Source organism: Peromyscus leucopus, chromosome 15, assembly GCF_004664715.2.
Source record: "Peromyscus leucopus breed LL Stock chromosome 15, UCI_PerLeu_2.1, whole genome shotgun sequence".
Lineage (NCBI taxonomy): Eukaryota > Metazoa > Chordata > Mammalia > Rodentia > Cricetidae > Peromyscus > Peromyscus leucopus.
Window position 1 is genome coordinate 26,735,358 of NC_051076.1, and position 24,748 is coordinate 26,760,105.

Sequence of the window (24,748 nt, forward strand, 5' to 3'; positions counted from 1 at the left end):
TAATGTAGTTACATATTTCGGTGAAAAAAATCTATCTTTAATGAATGTTGGAAAACAAATAGGGTATATAAAATTAGATATTAACCACAATTTTTAAAAGGTTATTATAAAATCTCTGTAAAGGGATGGACACATGGGTCAGAGGCACAGAACTTTTGTAGCATGCACAAAGCCCTGGACTTAACACTGGGATGGTAAGAAAATGCAAATCCTCACAAATGTTCAACAACACAATTTCTTCTGTCCCATAGAGTCAGAGCTGCTTTCCTGGTTAGGAGTACTGCTGGTAATAAAGGCAGGGTCTTGTGGCCTCGTAGTTTCATTCTTGAGTGAGAAGAGTTCATCTCAGGTCAGCAGGAAGGCATAAATGATGGGTACCATGACCACCAGCCAAGTGGTCCGAAGTACTCCAGAGGATTTGGCTGAAAGAAGAAAAACCTACTTAGACCTTGATCACTGTGTTGAGAAGGGAGAGGAAGACCGGGCATAGGGGTTCCTGAACCTAATCCCAGCTGCCTAGGGCAATCTTCTCCTTGCAAAAACTCAACCTCTTTAGATGTAAAGACTTTGGAAATTCCTTAAATATCATTGGCTTGGCTGAATCCTGTAGTGGACATTTACCTTGACTTACCTGTAGGACTAGGAAAGAACCAATCCCATACACAGCAGGGCAACAAGATAAGGCCATGCCAGGTGTAGACAGACGGCCTTGAAAATGTATACCACTGACTGTAGGGACAGAGGGACCACATCTCCTTGTTTCCCTACCTCAATAATCATTTGTACTAAGGAGGAGGAAGGTGGGGGGAGGGGACAGGAAAGAAAGGAAGACAGATCTCAATGAATGGAAGAGAAGTGTGAGCATAGGAAAGGGAATGAATGACAACAATGAGTAATTGGAACACTTTCTAGGAAATTTCAACTGGTAAAAGAATGTCAAGATTGGTTTAGCCTTTCTCAAAGGGGGGAGGTGGTTTTATTTTCTCTGTGGTCACTCCCACTTTTAAAGGGACCGGATCACAGCTCTTGCTTTTTGCAGGTCTCAGAATGTTGTATTGATAGGAAAATGGCCAGCCTGATTGTGCTCTCATAACCCCACGTCTATTACATTGGCTCTGTAGCGAGAGCACGTTACGAGAGGATGAAGAGACATGACCAGTCAGCTGAGGTGAGAACAAGAACATCTAGGCCTATGTGCAGAAGCAGAGGCAAAGGAGCTAAGACCAAGCCCTGAAAAACCCAGAACAGCAGTGTCTCCAGGACCCAGGGTCTCTGGTGAGAGGATACGATGGAAGTTGCTATGGCCAGAATCTGGGCCCTGGTAACCCTAAGAACGTAGGCTCAGCCACTCATCTTTAACAATCCAATTCAAGAGACAAAACAACAGTGAAAACATAAAGGGGATTGTATTAAAACTACATTGGGAAGAGGGAGAAATAGGTCCAGTAACATTCCCCACTACAATGTCCACATTCAGGTTTTAACATGAAGTTCAGGTTTGAATAGAAGGCAAGAGGTGTGCATACATTTGCTGTCTTGGTCAAAGTTGGTTCCATATGTCATTGTCCTGGTTTTAATCTCTCCTACAAGGTGTTCTGACAAGTTGTCATAACTGTGTGAAATCTCTTCCCTGGAGACAAATCCTTCCTCTGGCTGGTGCCTGGCTTTATAACCCCCGTTTGTTTTATTATCAGATCCTGGAGAAATTCTAATTTTTTTTGGGGGGGGGTCTGTTTTAGTCAGTGTTCTGTTTCAGTGAAGAGACATCATGTCAATGGCAACTCTTATAAAGGAAAACATTTTAACTGGGACTTGCTTACAGTTTCAGAGGTTTGGTCCATTATCAGCCCAGCAGGAAGCCTGGTGGCATGAAGGCAGACATGGTGCTGGAGAAGGAGCTAAGAGGTCTATATCTGTCTCAGAAAGAGATCTTGGGCCTGGCTTGAGCATTTGAAACCCCAAAGCCCACTCCCAGTGACATGCTTCCTCCAATAAGGCTATACCTACTACAACAAGGCCACACCTCCTAATCCCTGTCAAGGAGTCCCACTCCCTAATGAGCAAGCTTTCAAATATATGAGCCTGTGGGTACCATTCCAGTTCAAGTCACTACAGTGTCCATTGCTTTAATGGTCTAATCCAAATGGAAGGTAACATTATCTCTTTATTAGAATACCTTTATTCCTGCTAAGATGATTACGTTTCTACATTTCCCTACACTTTGTTTTTATACCTCAGACTTTTTTTAGTTGAGAAAGTATTTTTTTTTTCATACAATATATTCTGATCGTAGTTTTCTCTCTTTCCTCTCCTCCAGATCTTCCTCACCTCCTCACTCATCCAACCCCACACTTTCATTTTCTGTCTCTTTAGCAAACAAACAAACAAACAAACCAGAATAAAACAAACAGAAAAAAAGACAAAGAAAAAGATGAGAAACACATACACATGCAGACACATAACATCAGAAACCATAATATATAAAGGTAAAAAAATGCCCAAACAAACCATTATGAGATGAGTAAAAACTATTGCCCCAAATACCATTGAATTCATTTTGTGTTGGCCATCTACTGCTGGGCATGGGCCTGCTGTCTAGTGTGGTTTGTATATTCAGTGAGGCATCGGGGGCTCATGTCCACTTCTCTCTCTCTCAGTGCTGGGACCTCGTCTGGCTTGGACCTGTGCAGGCCCTGTACATGCTGCCATGGTCTCTATGAGTTCATTTGTGCATCCGTCCTGTTCTGTCTGGAAGGCACTGTTTCCTTGGTGTCTTCCATCCCCACTGGTTCTTATAATCTTTCTGCCTCCTCTTCTGAATAGCTCCCTGAGACCTGGTACACCTCAGTCTTGAGGTAAAATATGCTTACATCTGAAATAAATATCTCAAATAGAACCCAGGTAGGGGCTGCTGTCAGAAGACAGTGTCCCCTAATTGTGCATAGTAATTTCTCCATAACCCCTTGACTTTAGTTGCTTTGGGAAGGATTAGTTCAAGTGACTCCATTTTTATTGTTGGCATCGAGACAGGGTCTCACCATGAAGACTACACGGGTACCAAGCAAATTTTATCCTCCTGCTTCAGTCTCCCCAGTGCTGGGATTAGACAAGCCAACATGCTCCACTTTCAACAGCTAATATTGAAATTACCTGTTCCCAAATGGAGAGTGTCGGGAACATGCCATGGGTCACAGAAAAGCACTGTAACCACAGGTATGAGATGGTCTGAAGAAAAACGTGCATTATCAGGGCAGAAGGACGGCACTTTTAAATATGGAGAAAGGGATGGCTAGAGAGTTCTGGAGACTGTAAACAAATTCGTTAAGGGGTTCCCCCAAGTCCAGTTGTCTCCAGAGTTAGAGGAACCAAACCTAACTTAGATGTCACTAATTTACCATTAATTCATTACTGTTTACCATTTGTGACTATTTTGCCAGGATCAACATTAGATAGGTTACATGTATCATTTATTTATTCCTTGTAGCGTTGTAACTATTTTTGTCTTACATTTAAGAGAAACTTAGCTGGGAGAAACTAAGCCACCCAGCTAGTTACTAAGTGACTATGATAGCTAAACTCCGTGGTCAGCTTGGTGAGGTGCGGACTCACCAGGAGATGCACATATGTGAGTGTCTGTTAAGGATGTTTCTGGAGATATTCAACTGAGGAGGAAAGATCTGCACTGAATGGGGGCAGCAGCATCCCATAAGCTGGGGAATGGAAGATGGGAAAGGAAGAAGGCCACCGAGTACCAGCACTCATCTCTCTGGCCCCTGACTGTGGACACGACACGAACCGCTATCTTACATGTCTGTCGCCGCGCCTTCCCTGTCACGATGGGCTGAATTCTTACCTTTCCTCCCTTAAGTTGTTTTCGTATGGTATTTTATCATACCAACGATAAAAATAACTAATACAGAGACCATCTCAGGAGTGGCCTGAGGTGTGACTAACTCTAAAACCTAGGACTTCAGTGGCACCTGGTAGGTCTGAATTAAAGGGGCGTGACTCTATGTGAATGGACGTTTCTAGGCAACCCAGAGAAATCTGAAATCGGAAGCCTAGACTTTGCCTTCCTACCTTTACCAAGGAGCATAATACTGGTGCAGTCTCCTCCTTGCTTCTACTCACCAGCCTCTCTCTCACTCATCCACTTTTCCTTATTTCTTTGCCTGGACTGCTCTCCCGCTTTCCTACTTTCCCTAATTGTTCTGATGTCTCAGGCTGTCCTACAATCACCCAGGACTGAGCTTTTAGGAAAGACAAGATGAGCTAGGTGGTGCATGACTGTAGAGCCAGGTAGAAGCCAGGTCTCTGAAACTCCAATGACACCTTTGAGACTCTCCACCACATTCTCTGTCAGAAGGCAGAGTAGGAACCCCATATCTTTCTTCATTCGAAGGAAATCAGTCATCATGTGCCCACTTCAGCTCCCTGAAAGGTAATTCTTACCTTTACAAAACGAAGTGAAGTATTTTGTGTCGTTTTTGCTGCTTACAGGGTTGCTGACTTGGCAGGTGTATGATGCAGACCAGTTCTGGGGAGTGATGATGAGGTCAAGCACATACCCTTGACCCTCTTTGGGGAGGGGCCTCGTGTTGTCATACCAAGTGTAGTCAACATCCTGTCCCTCTGCATTACATGATAGCTTCAAATGACAAGACTCAGCCGAATCTTCAGTCCTCTCAAAACTTATGGATGGCTTGGACACAGGATCTGAAAACAGTTTGTTATGAGATAATCAGCCTATGCATTTTGGGGGCATTCGCGATGCAAGGATTTGGCCAACAAACTACAAAGGCAAACAGGGAGGAGCCATGATTGCCATTCAAGGAGGTTATGACCAAGAGACTCCTACAGATAGAGCCAGGGAGCCACTTTGTCTTCAAGAGGCTACCTTTTGGTGGTGATGCTAAGGTAGATCCAGAAGAGGGAGCCAGAGTTCATTACATGCCATTAGGAATAAAGTGGCTGTGATGGTCATCTGTGAGCCAAGTGCCAAAGGGGAGATCAGCTGGCTTCTGACTGTTTCCTAACTATCTGAGATACTCAGGGCCTGTTATCTAACAAAAGCCCACAACCAGCACCAGTGGGGGCCACTCTGAACCTGGAGTTCAGATTCAGGGAGAATCTTGAAGGGCCTCAACCTGCACACAGCAAAGCCCTTCACAGTCATTACAGGAGGCTTAGATCTACATACAAACCTGCCATCTTGGTCTCAGTTGTGAATCAGAAGCTCATAAAGAAAAATGGATTTGTTTAGTTTGCCCAGATGATATAATGTCATTTTCTATATGACTTTCTAAGTACCTAATAAACTCATTAAGTTTGCTTCATTCCTGCTCACCATGAATTATTTTCTGTGGGGTAGTCACGGATCCAGCTTTACCTGAGCAGAAATCCCCAAAGGGAAGGTGAACTCTTCAGGCCACTGGTGGCTGTTTACTTATCTCTCACCCCAAACACACCTTGTGCCTGTGGCCGTCTTAGAAATTGTAAAAAGCTAGGAGACAAAGGCTAGAACACATACATTTAACTGCAAAATAGACTAATTGGTCTTTTCCTGAGGAAAATGGAACCTGGACTTTGGGTTGTTTCTGAAACCACTTGTATTTAATTCTGGGCCAAGGAAAATGTTTTAAGCACAGCCGTCTTGAAAGAGAAAAGAGGTAGGGTTTCTACTCATTCTTGGCCTCATAGATTTCTTTGTTCCTCGTTCTGCCAGTACAGCAGGGAGACACACCATAATACAGCCACCTAAGGAGTTTCCTATCCCTTTGAGAACCTTCATTTGGGTAAAGCTGGATCCTTGGTGACCTAAGAAAAGAATTCCATAATGAACCATAACGAAGCAGAGTTAATGAGTTTATTAAATATTTAGATGGAAGGTCACATAGCAAAAGACATTAAACAATCTAGGCAAACCATAAATAATTGGATTTTTCTTTATGAGTTTCTGATTAGTCACTAAGCCAAGCACTGATAGTTAAGTCATATTAATGGCCAGATCTGTAGATTCCTGAAGCTTGGGACTGAACTGGCCCTGTTCTCAGTCTTCCACTTCTCAGGCCTTCTTAGCTCTTTGGCACTCCCTTGAATTGCTCTGCAGAGTTCCTTAGAACAACTTCTCCTTTTTTTGGTAAAGGTACAAAAAGTTGGCTTCTGTCACTTCCCTCCAAAGAACCTTACCTAATATGGACAAAGAGATATTAATATCTTACACCATGGTGCCACAGCTGCTGAGTAACTGACCAGGAGGGTTTTAAAGTATTAATGGACACATAATAACTGTATGTATTTGTGGGATACTATGTGATATTTAAATATACACATGTAATAATTACTTCAAGAAAATTAAGATTTGCCTCCTCAAATATTTATCATTTCTTTGCATTGGGAATATTTGAGATGTTCTTTCCCAGCTATTTTGAAGGACTATGCTATGGAACCCCAGAGAGAACTCCTTCTAATTAACTTTATGTTGGTTTTCGTTATCCAACTTCCCCCTAGTGACTATGAAATCAACCCTCTTGGCTTCCACAAATGAGTGAGAATGTGATGTGTTTGTCTTTCTGTACATAGTTATTTCATTGAATTGGAGCTTTGAACCTAGTCTGTCTGGCTCCAAAGATAATGCCCTAGTCTTATTTCTATATGAGCTGGTTAGGCTGAAGCTGTAAGTAGAGGTTTTTGACATACTCAATCTGATAGAACTCTCCTAGAGAACTGTCTCAACTTATATTTTTACTATCTTTTTTCTATAAGTCCAATGCAGTTCAAGTTCAGAAAGAATTAAGGTACCTTCAAAAACTAATTTAGGTTGCTTACAGGATGGAATGAAGGAACTAGAGAAGAAATAGTCTTTTTTGTTTTCAGTCTGGTAAGGTCTGTTTCTCCCTGTTTGTGGTTCCTCAAAGGGGACTCACATTGAAGTTTGGTCATTAGTAGGCACTACTTGTGGAAAATGATTGGTTCAAAAAGTTATGATCTCATCAATTGATTGATTTACTGATGGACTAATAATTGAATGGGCTGTTGGGAAATGGTAGAAAGTGAAAGGAGTGACCTAATTGAGAAAGTGAATCACTAGGAACATGTCTTTGAAAGATATATCGTGTCCTTGGCCCTTCATCCTAGTACCTCCTTCCCAGTGGTACTAGGTGAGCAGCTCTGCTCCATTGCCCCTCCCCCTCCCCTGCCATGATGCTCTGCCTCCCAGAGTTCATAGTGATGGAGCCAATGGACCATGGATTATACAGTCTCTGAAGCCCAAATCAACCTTACCTTGTCTGAACTCTTTATCTGATGATTTTGTCTTAGGAACGAAAAACTAAAACAATTTCTCTTTAAATCTTAGACTCACTTACTTCAGAAGGACTTTAAAAGGGTGACAATTATCAGCTTTGCTATCTGCTGGGTCAGACTCACTCACAATTAGATATGTCTCTGGGGAAAATTAATTAAATATGTCCTGATGGTCTCTTCTCCCTGTCCAACTCCCTCCCCAACTCCCAGTAGACCAGCAAGGTCCCTGAATAGTCACTTGTTCCTTGACTCCAAAACTCACCAAATACATTCAGGGTTATCGTGTACTCTTCCTCACTTTCACGTAATACTCTCATGTAGTAGAGACCTTTGTCTTCTTTCCGAACATTAGAGATATGAAGTTCACCACTTGTATGGTCAAGTTTGACCCTGCCCTTAAATACAGAATCGTAGATAGTATCTGTACTATTATATTCAGATTCTAAAATCTTCTGTTTGGTAGTGTGAAGCCAGGTGAGACGTGTGTAGGATCCAAGATCTTTCTTGAGGACGTTCAGGGTTATGTTGCTGCCAGTTGGAACATTTTTCTCTAGTGGTGAATGATCTGCCAATGAAAGTCAGAGTGAGACCCATCCTGGAGAAAGCAGTGCTGTCCAAACTTTTGCTTGAGCTGGTAGAAGAGGAAGAAGTTAGAAACTGAGAAACAGGGGTAGGGCAGGGTGGAGCAGAATATATTGATTATAATCCCAAATTTTTGCTGTCATACTAAAAGACAAAGGATACTAAGCTGATCGATCCTGTTACTTTCTTGTTCATAGCCCCAGCCCCCAGAGTTTTAAATAAATTGTTTCCAAGTCATCTCCCTCTGTGGGCCTGTTTCCTATTTATTCAGTTGTATTCAATAAGCATATTATATAATTACACTCTAACAGAATTAATACACAAGTGTAAGCTGAATACAAACACAAATCAGCCTGACCTGAGGGCGTAGCTTAGTTGGTAGAGTGCTTTTCTGTAATCCTAGCTGTCAGGGGATACAGGCAAGAGGATCACAAGGTCAAGGTCCTCTTGTCTTCATAGTAAACTTGAGGCCAGTTTGGGATACAAAAGATTCTGTCTTAAAAAAGTTAACATACAATATCTTTTTACTACAGTAAAGACAAGGACAAGGTGGTGTGGGAATAAGCCACGATATGGAATATAGAATAGGGGATGGGGGTGTGGTGGTATTCTAATTGTACTGAAATGTGATTTTGATTGTATGTTAATAAATAAAATTCCCCAGGGGTCAGAGCTATTAGAGCCATAGAAAGAGCATGGCGGTGTTGGCACATACCTTTAATACCATAGATCTCTGTGTGTTCAGGGATACAGCCAGCATTGGAGACATACACCTTTAAGACCTAGAGGGCTGTACATACAGTGACGAGGCAGTCATGTGTTTGGGTTTACAACCAATGAGAAGGCAGAACAAAAATACTATGAAAAGACCTACACACAGGAAGTAGCTCTCTTTCGGGGAAGCTAGGACCACCACAGGAGGAAGGGTGAGATTTTAGCTCTGAGCTCTGACCTCTCGGCTTTCTCTTTTACATTGGTTCTGTGTTTCTTATTTAATAAGATGGTTGGTTACATCTACATGGGGGAAAGCTGGGAAAAGCTCTTTGAAGCAATGGCCACTAATGTGAGTTAGAAGATGTTTAAAAGAGAATGCTCATTGAGAATCATGTTAGGTGCTATATGAGGAGGTGGGAATATGTCGGTGAGTTAAACATAAGAGGCCCTTGAGCTAACAATAAGAAATAAATATTCCTGCCAGAGAAGCAGGTAGGCTGACTGAAGATCTTCATCTCTCCTTCTACTCTTCCAGATTTAATCCCCCAGCCTCATCTCTAGATCTGCTTCCCTCATTTTGTGGATACCCTCAGCCCTGCCAGCCCATACTCTAAGTGTCAGCTCCAATACCCATAAAAACATTTTAGCTGGAACCCTCAGTGGCCATACCTATCAGGGCACCAGAAGAATTTCCTACAAGGCAACAGCCACCACACTATCCTAAAATCCAGAGAAGAAAAGAAACCAAGGAACGAAATACCCACCAACAAAGACAAGGCCAGATACCAACACCTAGAGCTACAATCTTCCAAATCTCAGATGCCTAGATACCATTTTAAAAACACAACTGATGATAAGCAGGACAATATGGCTCCAGTAGAGCCCAGCAACCCTCTGACAGCAGACACTGTGGCACAAGGAAAAGTCCTTAGCAGCCTTTATGAATGTGGTAAAATTCCTTAAAGAGGAAATGAACAAGTCCCTTGAAGAAATCTACATAAACACAAATGAAGAGTGGAAGAAAATGAATCAAACCATTTAAGACCTGAAAGTAGAAATAGAATCAAGCCAAACTGTAGGAAATCAGGAAATGAAACATTTAGGAACTCGAACAGGAACCACAGAGGCAAACTTCACCAGTGGACAATTAGAGACAGAGAGAATCTCAGATATCAAAGACATAAGTGGATACACCATTCAAAGAAAATATTAAATCTAAAATCTCCTTGTACAAAACAACCAAGAAATCTGGAACACTATGAAAAGACCATTTCTAGGAATAATAGGAGTAGAGGTGGGAGAAGAAACATAGGTCAAAGGCCTATGAAATATTTTTATATTTCAGAAAAATATTTTCAATGAAATCATAGAGGAAAATTTCCCTAACCTAAAGAAAGAAATGCCTATCAAAGTATAAGAAGTACACTGAATACCAAATAGACTGGACCAGAAAAGAAAGCCCCACCCCCTGAACATGATAATCAAAATGCTAAATGTACAGAACAAAAAAAGAATATTAAAATCTGCAAGGGGCAAAAGGCCAAGTAAATTGTAAAGGCAGACATATTAGAATTACACCTGACTACTCAATGGAGACTTTATAAGATAGAAGAGTCTGGACAGATGAGTTGCAGACTCTAAGAGACCACATATGCCATTCCTGACTAGTACACCCAGCAAAACTTTCAATTACTATACACACATACATATATATATATATATATACACACATAGTATGTGTGTATATATATATGTACACTATAAGATAGTATATGTATACACATACATATATATGTATATATATATATATATATGTATACTATAAGATACTCCATGATAAAACCATTTTAGTTGGAACCTCTAAGAAAACACAGGGAATAAATAATCCCAGATAAGCAAAGTCAAAAGAAGGGAACCCACACACACCCACACACACCACCACCACCACGACTACCACTACCACCACCACCACCAACAGCAATAACAACAAAATAATGGGAATCAACAAACATTGCTCATTGACATCTCTCAATATCAATGGTCTCAATTCTCCAATTAAAAAAACCCACAAATTAAGAGAAAGGGTACAAAAAAATCAAAACAAAACAAAAAACCAGGATCCATCCTTCTGCTGCATCCAACAAACACACTTTAATATCAAGGCTAGGCATCAAATCAAGTTAAAGAGTCGGAGAAAGATATTTCAAGCAAATAGACTAAAGGAGCAAGCTGGTATTGCCATTTTGAAATCTAATAAAATATATTAAACCCCAAACTTATCAGAAAAGATAGGGAAGGACACTACATACTCATCAAAGGACAGCCACCAAAAGGACATCGCAATTCTTAACATCTATGCCCCAATCACAAGGGTACCCACATTTTTAAAAGAAACATTACTATAGTTTAAATCACATACTGACTCTTATGCACTGATAGTGGGAGACTTCAATACCTCACTCTCACCAATAGACAGGTCATCCAGACAAAAACTAAACAGAAAATGTTGGAGCTAATTGATGTATAAACCAAATGGACCTAACAGATATTTACAGAACATTTCAACCAAGCACAAAAGAATATACCTTCTTCTCTGCACCTCATGGAGCTTTCTCCCAAATTGACCATATACTCAGACACAAAACAAGCCTCAAAGATAGAAAAAAATTGAAATAACTCCTTGCATCCTCTCTGACTACCATGGATTAAAGCTGGATATCAACAAAAAACAGAAACAGCAGAAAGCTTACAAACTCTTGGAACTGAACAACTCACAACTGAATAAAAAATAGACCAAGACAGAAATTAAGAAAGAAATTAAAGAATTTCTATAATTGAATGAAAATGAATACACAGCACACCCAAACTTACGGAATACAATTAGAGCGGTTCTAAGAGGCAAGTCTGTAGCACTAAGGGCCTACATGAAAAATTTGGAGCAATCTCATACTAGTAATGTAACAGAACACCTGAAAACTTTAGAGCAAAAATAAGTAACCATACCAAAGAAGAGCAAAGGGTAAGAAATAATCCAACTCAGGGCTGAAATTAATAAAATAGAAACAAAGAGAACAATACAAAGAATCAATGAAATAAGAAGTTACTACTTTGAGAAAATCAACAAACCCTTATCTAAATTAACCAACAGGCAGAGAGTGAATGTCCAGATTAACCATATCAGAAACAAAAACGGGGGACATAACAACAGACATTGAGGAATCCATAGAATCATAATAATATACTTTAAAACACCTGTACTCCCACCGAATTGGAAAATCTAAAATAAATGGATAATTTTTTGATACATCCCATTCAACAAAGCTAATCAAAATAAACAATTTAAACAGACCTAGTGAAATAGAAGCAGTTGTTAAAAGTCTCCCAATCAAAAAAGGCCATGGCCAGATAGTTTTAGCTCAGAATTCCATTAGACTTTCAAAGAAGAGTTAATGCCATTGCTTTTCAAATTATTCCACAAAATAAAAACAGAAGGAACATTGCCCAATTCATTTTTATGAGGTCACAGTTACTCTGATACTCAAACCACATAAAGACTCAACAAAGAAAGAGAATTATAGACTAGTTTCCCTTATGGACATAGATGCAAAAATACTTGCAAACTGAATCCAAGAAACATCAAAAATATCATTGACCGTGATCAATTGGGCTGCAGCCCAGAGATTCAGGGATGGTCAATATACATATATAACTAAATACAATCTACCACATGAATAAACTGAAAGAAAAAAACAAATTATCCTCTCATTAGATACAGAAAGGCCTTTGACAAAATTCAATAGCTCTTTATGATAAAAGTCCTGGAGAGATTAGGGAAACAAGGGGCATACCTCAACATAGTAAAGGCAGTTTACAAGCCTATAGCCAGCATCAAATTAAATGTAGAGAAACTCAAAGCATTTCCATTAAAATCAGGAACAAGACAAGGTTGTCTGTTCTCTTGATACCTATTCAATATAGTGGTTGAAGTCTTAGCCAGAGCAATAAGACAATTGAAGGAGATCAAGGGATATAAACTGGAAAGGAAGAAGTCCAAGTATCTTTATTTGCAGATGATATGACAGTATAAAAAAGTGACCATAAAAATTGCCCCTGGGAACTCATACAGCTGATAAACACTTTCAGCAAAGTAGCTGGATACAAAATTAACTCACAGAAATCAGTAGCCCTCTGGGGTGGTTTGAAAGAAAGTGGCCCCCAAAGGAAGTGGTACTCTTAGGAGGTGTGTATTTGTTGGAGTGGTTGTGGTCTTGTTGGAGGAAGCAGGTTTTGAGGTCTCATATATGCTCAAGCCACACCCAATGAGACAGACCTCTTCCTGTTGCCTGCAAATCAAGATGTAGGAATCTCAGCTCCATCTCCGCCTGCATGCTGCCTTGCTTCCCATCATGATGGTAAGGGACTAAACCTCTGAACTGTAAGTGAGCTACCCCATTAAACGTTTTCCTTTATAAGAGTTGTCATGGTCATAGTGTCCCTTCACAGCAATAGAAACATTAACTTAAGGCATCATTCTATATACAAATGACAAACAGACTGAGAAACAGATCAGGGAAATAGCACCTTTCACAATAGCACCAAATAATATAAAGTGTGTTAACTCTAACCAAGCAAGTGAAAGACTTGTATGATAAAACCTCAAGTCATTGAGGAAAGAAACTGAAGATGATATCAGAAGATGGAAAGATCTCCCTTTCTAATGGATCTGTAAAATGATCAGAGTAAAAATGGCCATCATTCCAGAAGCCATCTATAGATTCAATGCAATCCTCACCAAAATTCCAACACAGATTTTGAAGAGACAATTCTCACCTTCATATGGAAACCACACACACACACACACACACACACACACACACACACACACACACACACCAACAGGATAGCTAAAACAATCCTGAATCAATAAAAGCTCTGTGGGAATTACCACTAATCCCGATTTCATGTTGTATTACAAGGCTAAAAACAGCATAGTATTGGCACAAAAACAGATATTGTAGATCAATGGAATTGAACTGAAGACCCAGACATAAATCCACATAGCTATGAATACCTGATTTTTTTTTTTTATAAAGAAGCCAGATACATACACACAGGGAAAAAAGACAACTTTTTCTACAAATGGTCCTGGTCAAACTTGATGTAGACATGTAGAAGAAGGCAAGGAGATCCATACTAATCACTCTGTGCAAAACTCAAGTCCACATGGATGAAAGACCTCAACATAAAACCAGATACACTGAACCTGATAGAAGAGAAAGTGGGGAATAGCCTTGAACTCATTGGCACAATGAAAGATGTTCTGAACTGAACACTGTTAGCATATGCACTAAGATCGACAATTAATAAACAGGACCTCATGAAACTGAGAAGCTCCTGCACAGCAAAAGACACTGTCACTTGGACAAAGTGGCAGTGCACAGAATGGGAAATGAGTTTCACCAAATCCACATTCAGTAGAGGACTAATATTCAAAATGTATGAAGAACTCAGGAAACTAGATTTAACCAAACCAATACTACAATTAAAAAAAACAGGGGACCAATTCTAAATTGAGAATTCTCAACATAGAAAACTCAAATGACTGAGAAACACTTAAAGGAATGTTCAACATCCTTAGTCATCAGAAAATGCAAAACAAAACTACCTTGAGATTTTATCTTACATCTGTCGGAATAGATAAGATTGATAACACAAGTGATAGCTCATGCTGTCAGGGATGTGGAGTAAAGGGAACACTCATCCATTGCTGGTGGGAGTGCAAACTTGTTCAGCCACTATGGAAGTAAATATGGTGGTTCCTTAGGAAGATGGGAATGAATCTACCTTAAGATCTGCTATATCACTTGTGGTAGTTTGAATGAAATTGCCCCCCATAATCTCATAGGCAGTGGCACTATTAGGAGGTGTGCCTTTGTTGGAGTGGGTATGGCCTTGTTAGAGAAAGTGTGTCACTGTGGGGGCAGGCTTTGAGGTTTCTTATGCTCAGGATACCACCCAGTGTCTCAGTCTACTTCCTATTGCCTGCAAGATGTATGACTCTCAGCTACTTTTCTAGTACTATGTCTGCCTACAGGCCACCATGCTCCCCACCATGATGATAATGGACTGAACCTCTGAAACTGTAAGCAGGCCACCCCAATTAAATGTTTTCATTTATAAGAGTTGCCATGGTCATGGTATCTCTTCACAGCAATAAAAACCCTAACTAAGACACCACTCTTGGGCATATATCTAAATGATGATTCATTCTACTACAGAGACACTTGCTCAACCATGTTCATTGCTGCTCTATTCATAATAACCACATATTAGAGACCATCTAGATACCCTTCAACAGAAGAATGGATTTTTTAAAAATGTAGTACATTTACACAATGGAGTATTATTTATCTGCTTAAAAAATGACATAATGAATTTTGCAGGTAAATGGATGGAACTAGAAAACATCCTGAGTGAGGTAACTCAGACCCAGAAAGACAAATATGTATGTAATTCACTTATATTAGCTATTAAATCAATGATAACCAAACTATAATTCATAGAACCACAGTGGTCACGTATCAAGTAAGGAAGTATGGAATACAGATAGATTTCCTTAGGAAATGGAAATAGAATAGATAGTTATGGATGGATGGTACAGCTGGTGCAAGTGGACCAAGTAAGGAGGGAGAGGGAAAGAGGTCATGAGGAATGGAATATGGGGAAAGACACCTAAAATTAAGGGCAATTTGAGGGGTATTATGGAAACTTAATATAGTAGAATCTTCCATATATATATATATATATGAAGGTGATCTAAATGAAATCACCAAATAGTAAGGGAGACAGAGTCCCATATGGCCATCTCTTGTCACCAATGAAGCTTCCAGTACCAGGATTGAGTTACATTGAATTGAGTTGTTGGTCAAAGTAGTACATTTCATGGGAATTCCCAAACAACTCAGACCGTTGTCAAGACTATAAATTGCTTTCCACAAACTGACAGCAAATCTCCATTGCTGAAAACAATACCTACAATAACTCATTGAACATGAAGAAGTTCGAACTGGTACCTAAATAGAGCCTTCACCCCTGTGTGCTAACATCTTTGGTACAGGAAGGTACTCTGCAGGCTACCAAAGGAGAAAAGTGAACACCAATCCAGCCACAAACCCTTGATCTACAATGGTGTCCTGCCTGCAAGATGTGCTAGGGCAATGGTAGCACAAAGCTTGTGGGAGTAACCAACCAATGTCTGATTTGACTTAAGGCCTACTCTATGAGATGGAACCCATACCTGACACTCCTTGGATGACCAAGAACCAGAGATTACATAGCCCAAGGACTTTGAGTAAAACCAAATACTATTGTTCTAACAAAACAAAACAAAACAAAACAAAACAAAACAAAGCAAAACACCTTTTCAATAAAATGACTTCTAATGATGTTCTGCTATACTCATAGACCAGTGCCTTATTCAGCCATCATCAAAGAAGCTTCTTCCTGCAGGAGATGGGAACAAATACAGCGACCCACAGCCACACATTATATAGAGGGAGAACCTTGGAATACTCAGCCCTAAATGGGATATCTTTATCAAATCCTCCTGCTCAGTCCTCTAGGAACTCCATGGAAGAGAAGTTAGAAAGAATGTAAGAGCCAGAAAGGATGGAGGACACCAAGAAAACAAGGTCCTTAAAATCAACATGATCAAAGCTCATATGAACTCAGAGAGATGAGGCAGCATGCACAGGGCCTGTGTGGGTGTGCATCAACTCCTCTGTGTATGTATTATGTTTTCCAGTCTAGTGTTTTTATGAGATTCCTGAGTATGTGGACAAGTGTATCTCTGACTCTTGTATCTTCTCCTGAGCTCTTTTCCTTTAATGTTTATTGTCTTGTCCAATTCACCATGATAGCTTTTAATCTTATTATATTTTATTTTGTTATATTTTATTATTTTCTCTTAGAAGCCTGTTTGTTTTCTAACAAGAGACAGAAAGGGAGTGGATCCAGTTAGAATGGGTGGTAGAGAGGAACTGGGAGGAGTAGAGGGATGGGAAACTATAATCAGGATATAATATATGAGAAAAAATCTATTTTCAATAAAATAAAAAAATAAATATAATAACTGAATATGTTATGCAGCATATTAGGCAGTGATGATTGCTATGGAAAAAGAGAAAGCAGGGTTACGAATACAGGTGGAGAGTTAGGTCAGGGAGATGCCATGCATAAGGGGATGAGTTTGTTGAATCTGAGCAAAGGCTTCAAGGAGAGGAAACCTAACCGACATCTCCCGTGACAGTGATCCAGGTAGAGGGAGGTCTGCTGCAAAGGCCTGCGGTGGGGAGTGGACCTGCCATGTTTAACCAACACCAAAAAGATCAGCGTGGGTGGTGTGGAGTGAGGAAGGAGAATGGGTAAAGAAAGGGGGTAGCAGAAGGGCGGAAGATAATCAGTAAAAGTATTCTTCTTTTAGTGATAGTGTTTTAATTTTGCTATAAAAAAATCCAAACAGGTACAGTGACTTGTAATCCCAGAACTAGGGAGGCTGAGGCAGGAAGGTCAGGAGTTTGGGACCAGCCTGGCTATATAGTGGATTTCAGGCTATCCTGGGCTACATAGCAAGAGCTTCTCAAAAGAAAAACAGAAAATTAATTATATTAATAGTAATAAAATAAAACAAAAAATTTAAATTATCTTTAAAAATCCCCTGTAAAATGGCTTACATTTGCATAGGTATTTACATTGTTCATAAGAGCAAATCATTAGAAAGTAAGAAAGCACAGATAATTTTCATAAGGTATTATCTGAGAAAGTTTGGTTTCAAGGCAGAATTACTATAAAGTAATGTCATCGAAGGTTTGGAGTTCCCAAGTTAGTCATTTCTCTGTTGCTGTGATAAAGTTCCATAACCAAAAGTAACTTGGGAGGCAGAGTTTAGCCTACGACTCTGAAGTCACAGTCCATCAATGAGGGAAGTCAGAACAGGAACTCAAGGTAGGAAGCTGGAGGCTGGAACTGAAGCGGAAACCATGGAGGATTGCTACTTACTGACTTGCTCAGCCTGCTTTCTTATCCAACTCTGTGCCTCCTGTCCTCATTGGCTCGGCCCACCCACAACAATCATTAATTAAGAAATGGCCAATGGATGGAGGCATTTTCCTCAATTGAGGTTTGTCTTCCTGGACAACTCTAGCTTATATCACCTGACACAAACCTGATCAAGACAATCCCTTATGTTCTCGGAGGTGCCCTAACCGTGTCTCTATGTACCAACAGGGTTTATTAAATAGCAATTTCAACACATGCAATGGGACCACTTGTTTTCAGTCCAACAGCATAATCTCTTCATCACTTTCATGCTGGGTGACTTCAGATTTGTGGGTATTTTGGAATCTGCCTAAGAGGAACTAGAACTGGGGGATATTTAGCTTGAGTTCAAAAGAATATGTTTGCATGGTTCATAGACTTTTCCCTGAGAGGTATTGCCATCCACATAGACAAACAAATGATGCCCTGGAATATCCCTTCTGCCCACTGTAACATTTCACCTGCCATGTTCCTACTACATAGCAAGAGGATTGTTAAGTATCTACCATCATCAAGAGCCTCCTCTTCAACTACCAAAAGATAAAAAGCCTCTATAGCCCCAGAGGTCCCCAAATTCATTCAACCCCTCATTTCAGGATTCACTTATCCTCTCAGCCCACCTTCCATTCAACAAACACTTGTTGAGAACTTACCTGTTAGGTCACAAAGCAGGCCTCAAAATGGCAGTGCTACTGATAACGTCCTAAGAAGATGACCAGGGCCCAACCCAGGTGATCAGAAGAACTCTTACCAGGTAAACTGAGACCTAAACTCAGCATGCCCCCAGACACCTTGTGATTTGGGTCTCTGTCAGGAAAGCACTATTTCCCTTCTCTGTCCCTAATAGTAAACTACTGTAAGCAAAGTGTACCTAGTTTCCAGGTAACTCAAACAGACAGAGTCCCCTAGAGACTCCCACCCTGCTGCCTGTCATATAAAATCTGTTCATTTTCCTGCCCAATCATTGCTCTCTACTCTCTGAGACATTCGTCCCACATTAAGCTTTCTCTACGCACGGAGTAGAGTAGTTGGTGGTTTCACTCCGCTTGCTTAAACTGACTGTCCTGTCCTTTGACCTATGCAGATGCACCTAGACCCTTGTTTCCAAGTTGCTTCTGATTGGTCCAGTCCATATTTTACTGTATCTCTCACAGAATCATTTCAGTCAGATACTGTACAACCTCATGCCCTGATACCTCTGGGCTTTGATAGCAATACGTGCAGGTGCCCAGCCTATTAGAGCACATAGCATAAGAGAGCATAAGAGAATATTCCCACTGGGCTTTTTGTCTTAGCTGTTTTTAGATAAAGTGTCATGTAATCTAGGTTGACCTCAAACTCACTATGTAGTCAAAGATGACCTTTAATGACAGATTCTCTTGCCTTAGCCTTCCAAATGCTGGGATAACAGCCATGTGCTACCATGTCCAGGATTTTAAGTCTTTGGATATACATTCCGCATTTGCTCTCATTCTTATTTCCATGGGATTTTAATATGTGGCTTCAGTCAGTGATTTACTATTGATATTTTGATATTTGGGGCCAATGACACACATTTTTAGTAAAGGAGGAGTCTGTTCTGTGATTCCAAGAATCTAAGGTTCTGAGTAACCCTGGTCTCTGCCCACCAGACACTAGTAGCATTTCCTTATTGGGGATAACCAAAAGTGCCTCAGGTATTGGGACAAAAGTTCCCCACCCTCATTCATGAATAACTAACTTAATTCATCCACGACAGCCTCTCAGACAAACCAGATGTACACTCAGGAGATGGACAAGCTTGTGATACAAAGACAGAGGGAAATGAGCCCTAGACCCTTCCCACGTGGAGAGTCATGAACAGGATGTTGCATCTTCCTCCTCAACCATCTGCTTGTAACGATTCTGAAAAGGCTGACCTAGGCACTGGGTGTGGCTGCTTGCAAAAACAAGGAAGTGGTCTGTGGGTGGCTAAAGTCTTGCTGTACTTTCTTAATGGCTACGATTAATTTTTTAGAAGAGACAAGAGTAAAGGCAATGATGGCCGTTGGTTTTAATGTAATATGACAAAACAGTTGGTGGTGTGTCTAGATACTTAAGACAAAGTAACAGTATTTTCCTGTAGCTTATAATAGAGATAGAAATAACCCTGCTTCTATCCATCCATGTCACCCGTCTGTCAGAAAAGCATAATTATATCTGTTGTGATAGCAAATGACTGTATCCCAGCACTTGAAAGTTTGACTCAATAAAATCATGAGTTCAAGGCCATCCTGTGCTACATGGTGAAAACCTTAAATCATAAACATACACACACATACACACACACACACACACACACACACACACACACACACACACACACACGGGGGGGGGGTGTCATAATCTCATACGAAGGCATTATTCAGAAAAAAGAAAATGTTCTAAAGGAAAAAATTTTGATTAATAAAACCACAAATCTTGTATTTTTAGCAAAATTCTTAAAGAAGAAATGGAGATGAGTATTGAAGGCATTGGTGTGGTGCCACTTGGAGCTCTCTGATGAGACCAAACTTTAACACGCCTATATAAACCCATTTAGGAACTAATTTGGCAATGGATATTAAGAGCCCAGACTTAGGTCTTGATGACAATACCCAGGGCGATCTTTTCTGAGACAGGGAATATAATGAGTTTAGTAGGCTGATTTGACATGGATTCTGAATGTTGAAAGGAAAAACAGACACCAGCCATCCTTTCAAGATATTACAGTGTGAATGAGAATGAGGCCAGAACGTGTGAAAAGACATAGAAGGAGAAGAGAGGTTTCTATTTTGTTTGCTTGATTTAGGGACTGAAATGGCTTAAATGTGTTGTTCAAGTCAAGGTTCTCTAGAATCACAGAACTGATAGAGTGACTTATTAGAGTGGCTCACAGGCTGTAGACCAGCTAGTCCAACAATGGCTGTCTTCTGACAGAGAGTCCAAGAACCCAGTAGTTACTCAGTTCATGGGGGTGAATTCCTCAACTGGTCTTCAGTGTACAACAAGAATCCTGAAAAAGTAGGCTCTAATATCAGTGAAGGGATGGACTTGCCAGCAAGAGTGAGGGCCAGCAGGCAAAGAGCAAAAGCATCCTCCTCCTTCTTTGTCCTCTATACAGGCTGCTCTGAGAAGGTGAGGCCAAAGTTAGGGTGGCTCTTCATAACTCTAATGATCCAATTCACTAATAACAGCATCCAGCATTCAAAGATGATGGGGGCAAGATTCATTTAAAATGAGATGAACACAGGCTAGGTGAGGGCAGGTGGCGACTGCAAGAGGATGTATAGACTTGGTGCTCAAAATCTGAGCTCTCTCATTAGCCATAGCAGCTATTGAGGCATCTCACATTAAAAAAAAAGGTGAAATAAGCATAACTATTTTAGAAAATTTACACAAATAGCAGTATTCAAAATCAGCTAGGTACAGAGAATGGACCCAAAAGAGCAATTAGGATTGGTGAGTGCTACTGCTGGTCAACACCAGAAAGTGGTCGTTTGGTCCACTTAAGAAAGATAATGGTAGATGGACTAGCATGTGTCTGGTTGTGAGAAGCAAAGAAAAGGACTGAGAATAACTGCTAGAATTCTAGCTTGAGAAACTGAATAGATGGACGTGCTATTAATCAAGGCAGATACCAACAAAAGAACAGAAAAGTTGGGGAGGAGAGAAACTATGGAAGGGCTTTTGTTTTTAGTTAGTTTTTTTGTTCCTGCTTGTTTAAGACAGGAACTTTCTATTACATAGCCCTGGTCATCCTGGAACTTGTTTTATGTACCAAGCTGGCCTGGACCACCCGAGTGCTGAGATGAACAGCATGCACCACCACACTTGGGTATGGGAATTTTTATTTTAAGTTGGAGCTGAGGATATGGCTCAGTGATAGAGTGGTTGACTGTCGGAAGCCCTATTCCACAAATTTTCATTTTTATCACCCCTCCCATCAGTAAATGGGTTTCTGGTCCTTTCCCCTTGAGGCCAGGTATGGTGGTTCAAATCTGTAATCCCAGTAGTTGGGAAGCAGATGCAGTAAGATTAGGAATTCAAGGTTGTTCTCAGCTACACAGCAAACATGAGGCCAGCCTGGGTTACAAGAGACCCTGTCTCAAAAGAACAATAACAATTGTGTCCCCTCCTCTTGAAGCTGGATAGGCCTTCATGACTGCCTTAGTGAACAGAATGCTGAGGTGTGACTTGCAAAGCTAGGTGAGTAATAATAGGCACTATTGGCTGGTTTGTTTTTACTGACTGTAGGAGGCAGTACAGTTAGACACTGACCATGTGAATGAAAATGCCATTCAGATGACCCTAGACTCCACCATGGTCCCGCTACAAATAGGAGAGCCTCCTTAAATGAAAAGTACCTAGCAGAACCCACCTCCAACTCATGAGTGAAATCAGTTGTAGCTGTTATTTTTGGCACTAATGCTTTGGGGGCTCGTTAAACAGCTATTTAAAAAAAGTCAGAACAAAAATGGTGAGTCAAATTTTGAACACAGATCTGGAAAGTCTCGAGTAGACAGTTTTTTTTTTTTTTTTTTTTTTTTTTTTTTTTTTTTTTTTTTTTTTTTTTTTTTAAAGAAGAACAGAAATTCAGGTCTGAGGCACCGGCAAGAGTTTGGGGCCTGAGAGTTCATTTATGTGTATCCCCTGCTCCCATCTGCCTCAGGCTGCAAGTGTGACCTCAGTGCATCTTCACATTTTAAAAATGAGTCTGACTGGAAGTTCCTCACTGACACAGAAAGTATGATATCATGCCCATTTTAGAGTAGAGGAAAAAAAAATTAAAAAGCCCTATAAGATGGAGTCCAGACAGAAAAGAGCTCTTCTAGTTCCCAGTATAATGTCATTTGCAGTGTACCCTTCTACCTGTAGGGAGAGAGCAAAATGCCACTCAGGAGCAGAGGACACTCTGAATCAGCTCCTTGAAATGGACAGCCTAGGGAAGCCCGAGGACAGATGAAGGAAGAGTTGTAAAGAGTGCTTCTCAAACTGTACCCTGAAGACAAATATTACTGAAGAGAAGAAGCTAGTCAAACGCTCACGAAGTTATGGACATTTGGACCAAAGGGAGCTTTTGAAGGTACTCATTCATTTATTTCACAGCTGTTTACTGAGTATATACCATGCTCCTGGCACTGTGTCTGAGCAGCAGGGTGCTGACTCAAGAAGATAGAAACAAGTAAGTCATAAGCTACAATCTGAGCCCCAGGATTTCCAGGAGGAAGATGCATGAAAATGGAAGCCCATGGTGAGGCAGGATGAGTTCAGGGTGTACAGAATTCCAGATAGAAAGGCCTAGAGTTAAGAAGGGTGCTTCTTTCTAGGCAAACAACAAAGTTAAGTTCAGTCAGCTTGGTCTCAACAGTGGACCCATGCTTCCTATCAGCTCCGGTGTCAACGGCCATAATACTGTGCTATGAGCTGATTCAGCCTATGGTGGTAGGTAGAGTTACAAAGGGCCCTGCGGACAGTGAATCCCTAGACTTAAAGCCAGTCTGGGCCACGAGTGCCAGACACAGATGCATGGCGTGAGTATCAGTCAACTTTCCTCCACACAGGGCTAGCTCATCTACCTAAGACTTGCACACCAACACAGTCTTTAAATGCCCTGTGCTCTTGTTCATCTTACTCCCTTTTACCCATGGAACTGAAATTTGGAGCTGTCTCTGACACAGTCATTTACCTCTTGTTTTAGCTCAGGGCAGGACTCCTTACCTAAATGAAGTTCCCAACACCTAACGGGACACATTGCTTCTGAACATAAAACACGGCAGCTAAACAATGGAGCACCCCTCAGCCGAGAGCTTCTCTGACTTAAAAATATGTTCTGTAATGTCACAGACCAACAGCCACGGGTTACAGTACCGAGGGCCTAACTTCCCCATCTCCCTGCGTCCTGTTTCTCATGACTCCTCATGAAAAGAATTGGGGCCTGATTTTCCGGGGTTAAAGAATGCTCCCCAGCCTTCCCAGAGCCCTGCTGCCAGCATGTAAGTGCCCTGCCCAAGAGCCCACCCATTTCCAGAGTTGAGCTATGGCCCATCTCCTCTTTCCCAGCTGGCCATGCCTTCACTGCACAACCACAGGCAGGCTTGGTGGAAACTACCTTGAAGTCCCGTTATCAGAGGCAGGAGCAGCAGCAGCAGGACCAGACACCATTCCTGTGTTCGGAGGTAGCACATGCTACTTTGCAAAGCTCCCAGGACCGCTGGAGACGACTGTGAGAGAAGGCAGGGCACCTTTCCCCAGAAGCAGGAAGTTGTATCTGGTGGTTTTTTTTTTTTTCTTTCTTGAGGCACCATAGCAACACTGGGTGGGAGGATGGGAGGATCTATTCCCCACCACACACACATAGCCCCTGGCTGTTCTGGAACTTGTTTGTAACCAAGCTGACCTAGAACTCACAGAAATCTGCTTGCCTCTGCTTCCTGAGTGCTGGGATGAAAGGGGTGTGTCACCACCTGGCTGGAGAATCAGGAGTACCTTGAATCCATCCTGAGGGCTACCTACTCAGAAAGCCCAACAGAAGCTATGAACTTTCTCCTCACACAAAAAGCACCCTATTAAATACGGTATATATTGCTATACCTTTGATTCTTAAGACCCAATCATTAGATTCAGTCAGGAGCTAAGACATAGAGGTGCCCATCCAAGCATGGGTGTGCAGAAAGTCTGTGAGACCAGATCCATTGTTGGTTTTAATGCAGCGCTGTGTTATTCATTAAGTGGCGCTGTTACCATGAGAGAAAGGCCACAAGGCACGACAAAACCCACTATAAGAGTTTTATTAGGAGGAGGGAGGGACAGGACAGAGTGTGTGGTCAGGCATGCTGAAAAGACATGTGTGGAGGGTGGGGGGAAGAGAAGAGAGGGGAGGAGTCTGTGATCTGCTTCTTATGGATTCCCCTGCACATGTGCATATGGGCTTACAGAGCTATGCATGCACATAGATTGTGTGATCACGCTGCGCACAAATTACACGATCATGCGGCACATGGATTATGTAGAACGCAAGGCCCCTTACTTGGCTACTGAACTACACCCCGTC

General features: G+C 41.1%; 1 protein-coding gene across 1 annotated transcript; it reads right to left on the reverse strand.

Annotated features, from left to right (window-relative positions):
• On the reverse strand, nt 1–23,953 carry Cd48 (CD48 molecule). The gene is made up of 4 exons (XM_028865588.2): nt 23,807–23,953; nt 7,568–7,870; nt 4,453–4,716; nt 1–422 (listed from the first exon to the last, which is right to left on the reverse strand). Exons 1-4 carry the CDS (start codon nt 23,880–23,882, stop codon nt 346–348), a joined length of 720 nt encoding a protein of 239 aa, XP_028721421.1. The 5' UTR covers nt 23,883–23,953; the 3' UTR covers nt 1–345.
• Between the last annotated feature and the right edge of the window lie 795 nt (nt 23,954–24,748).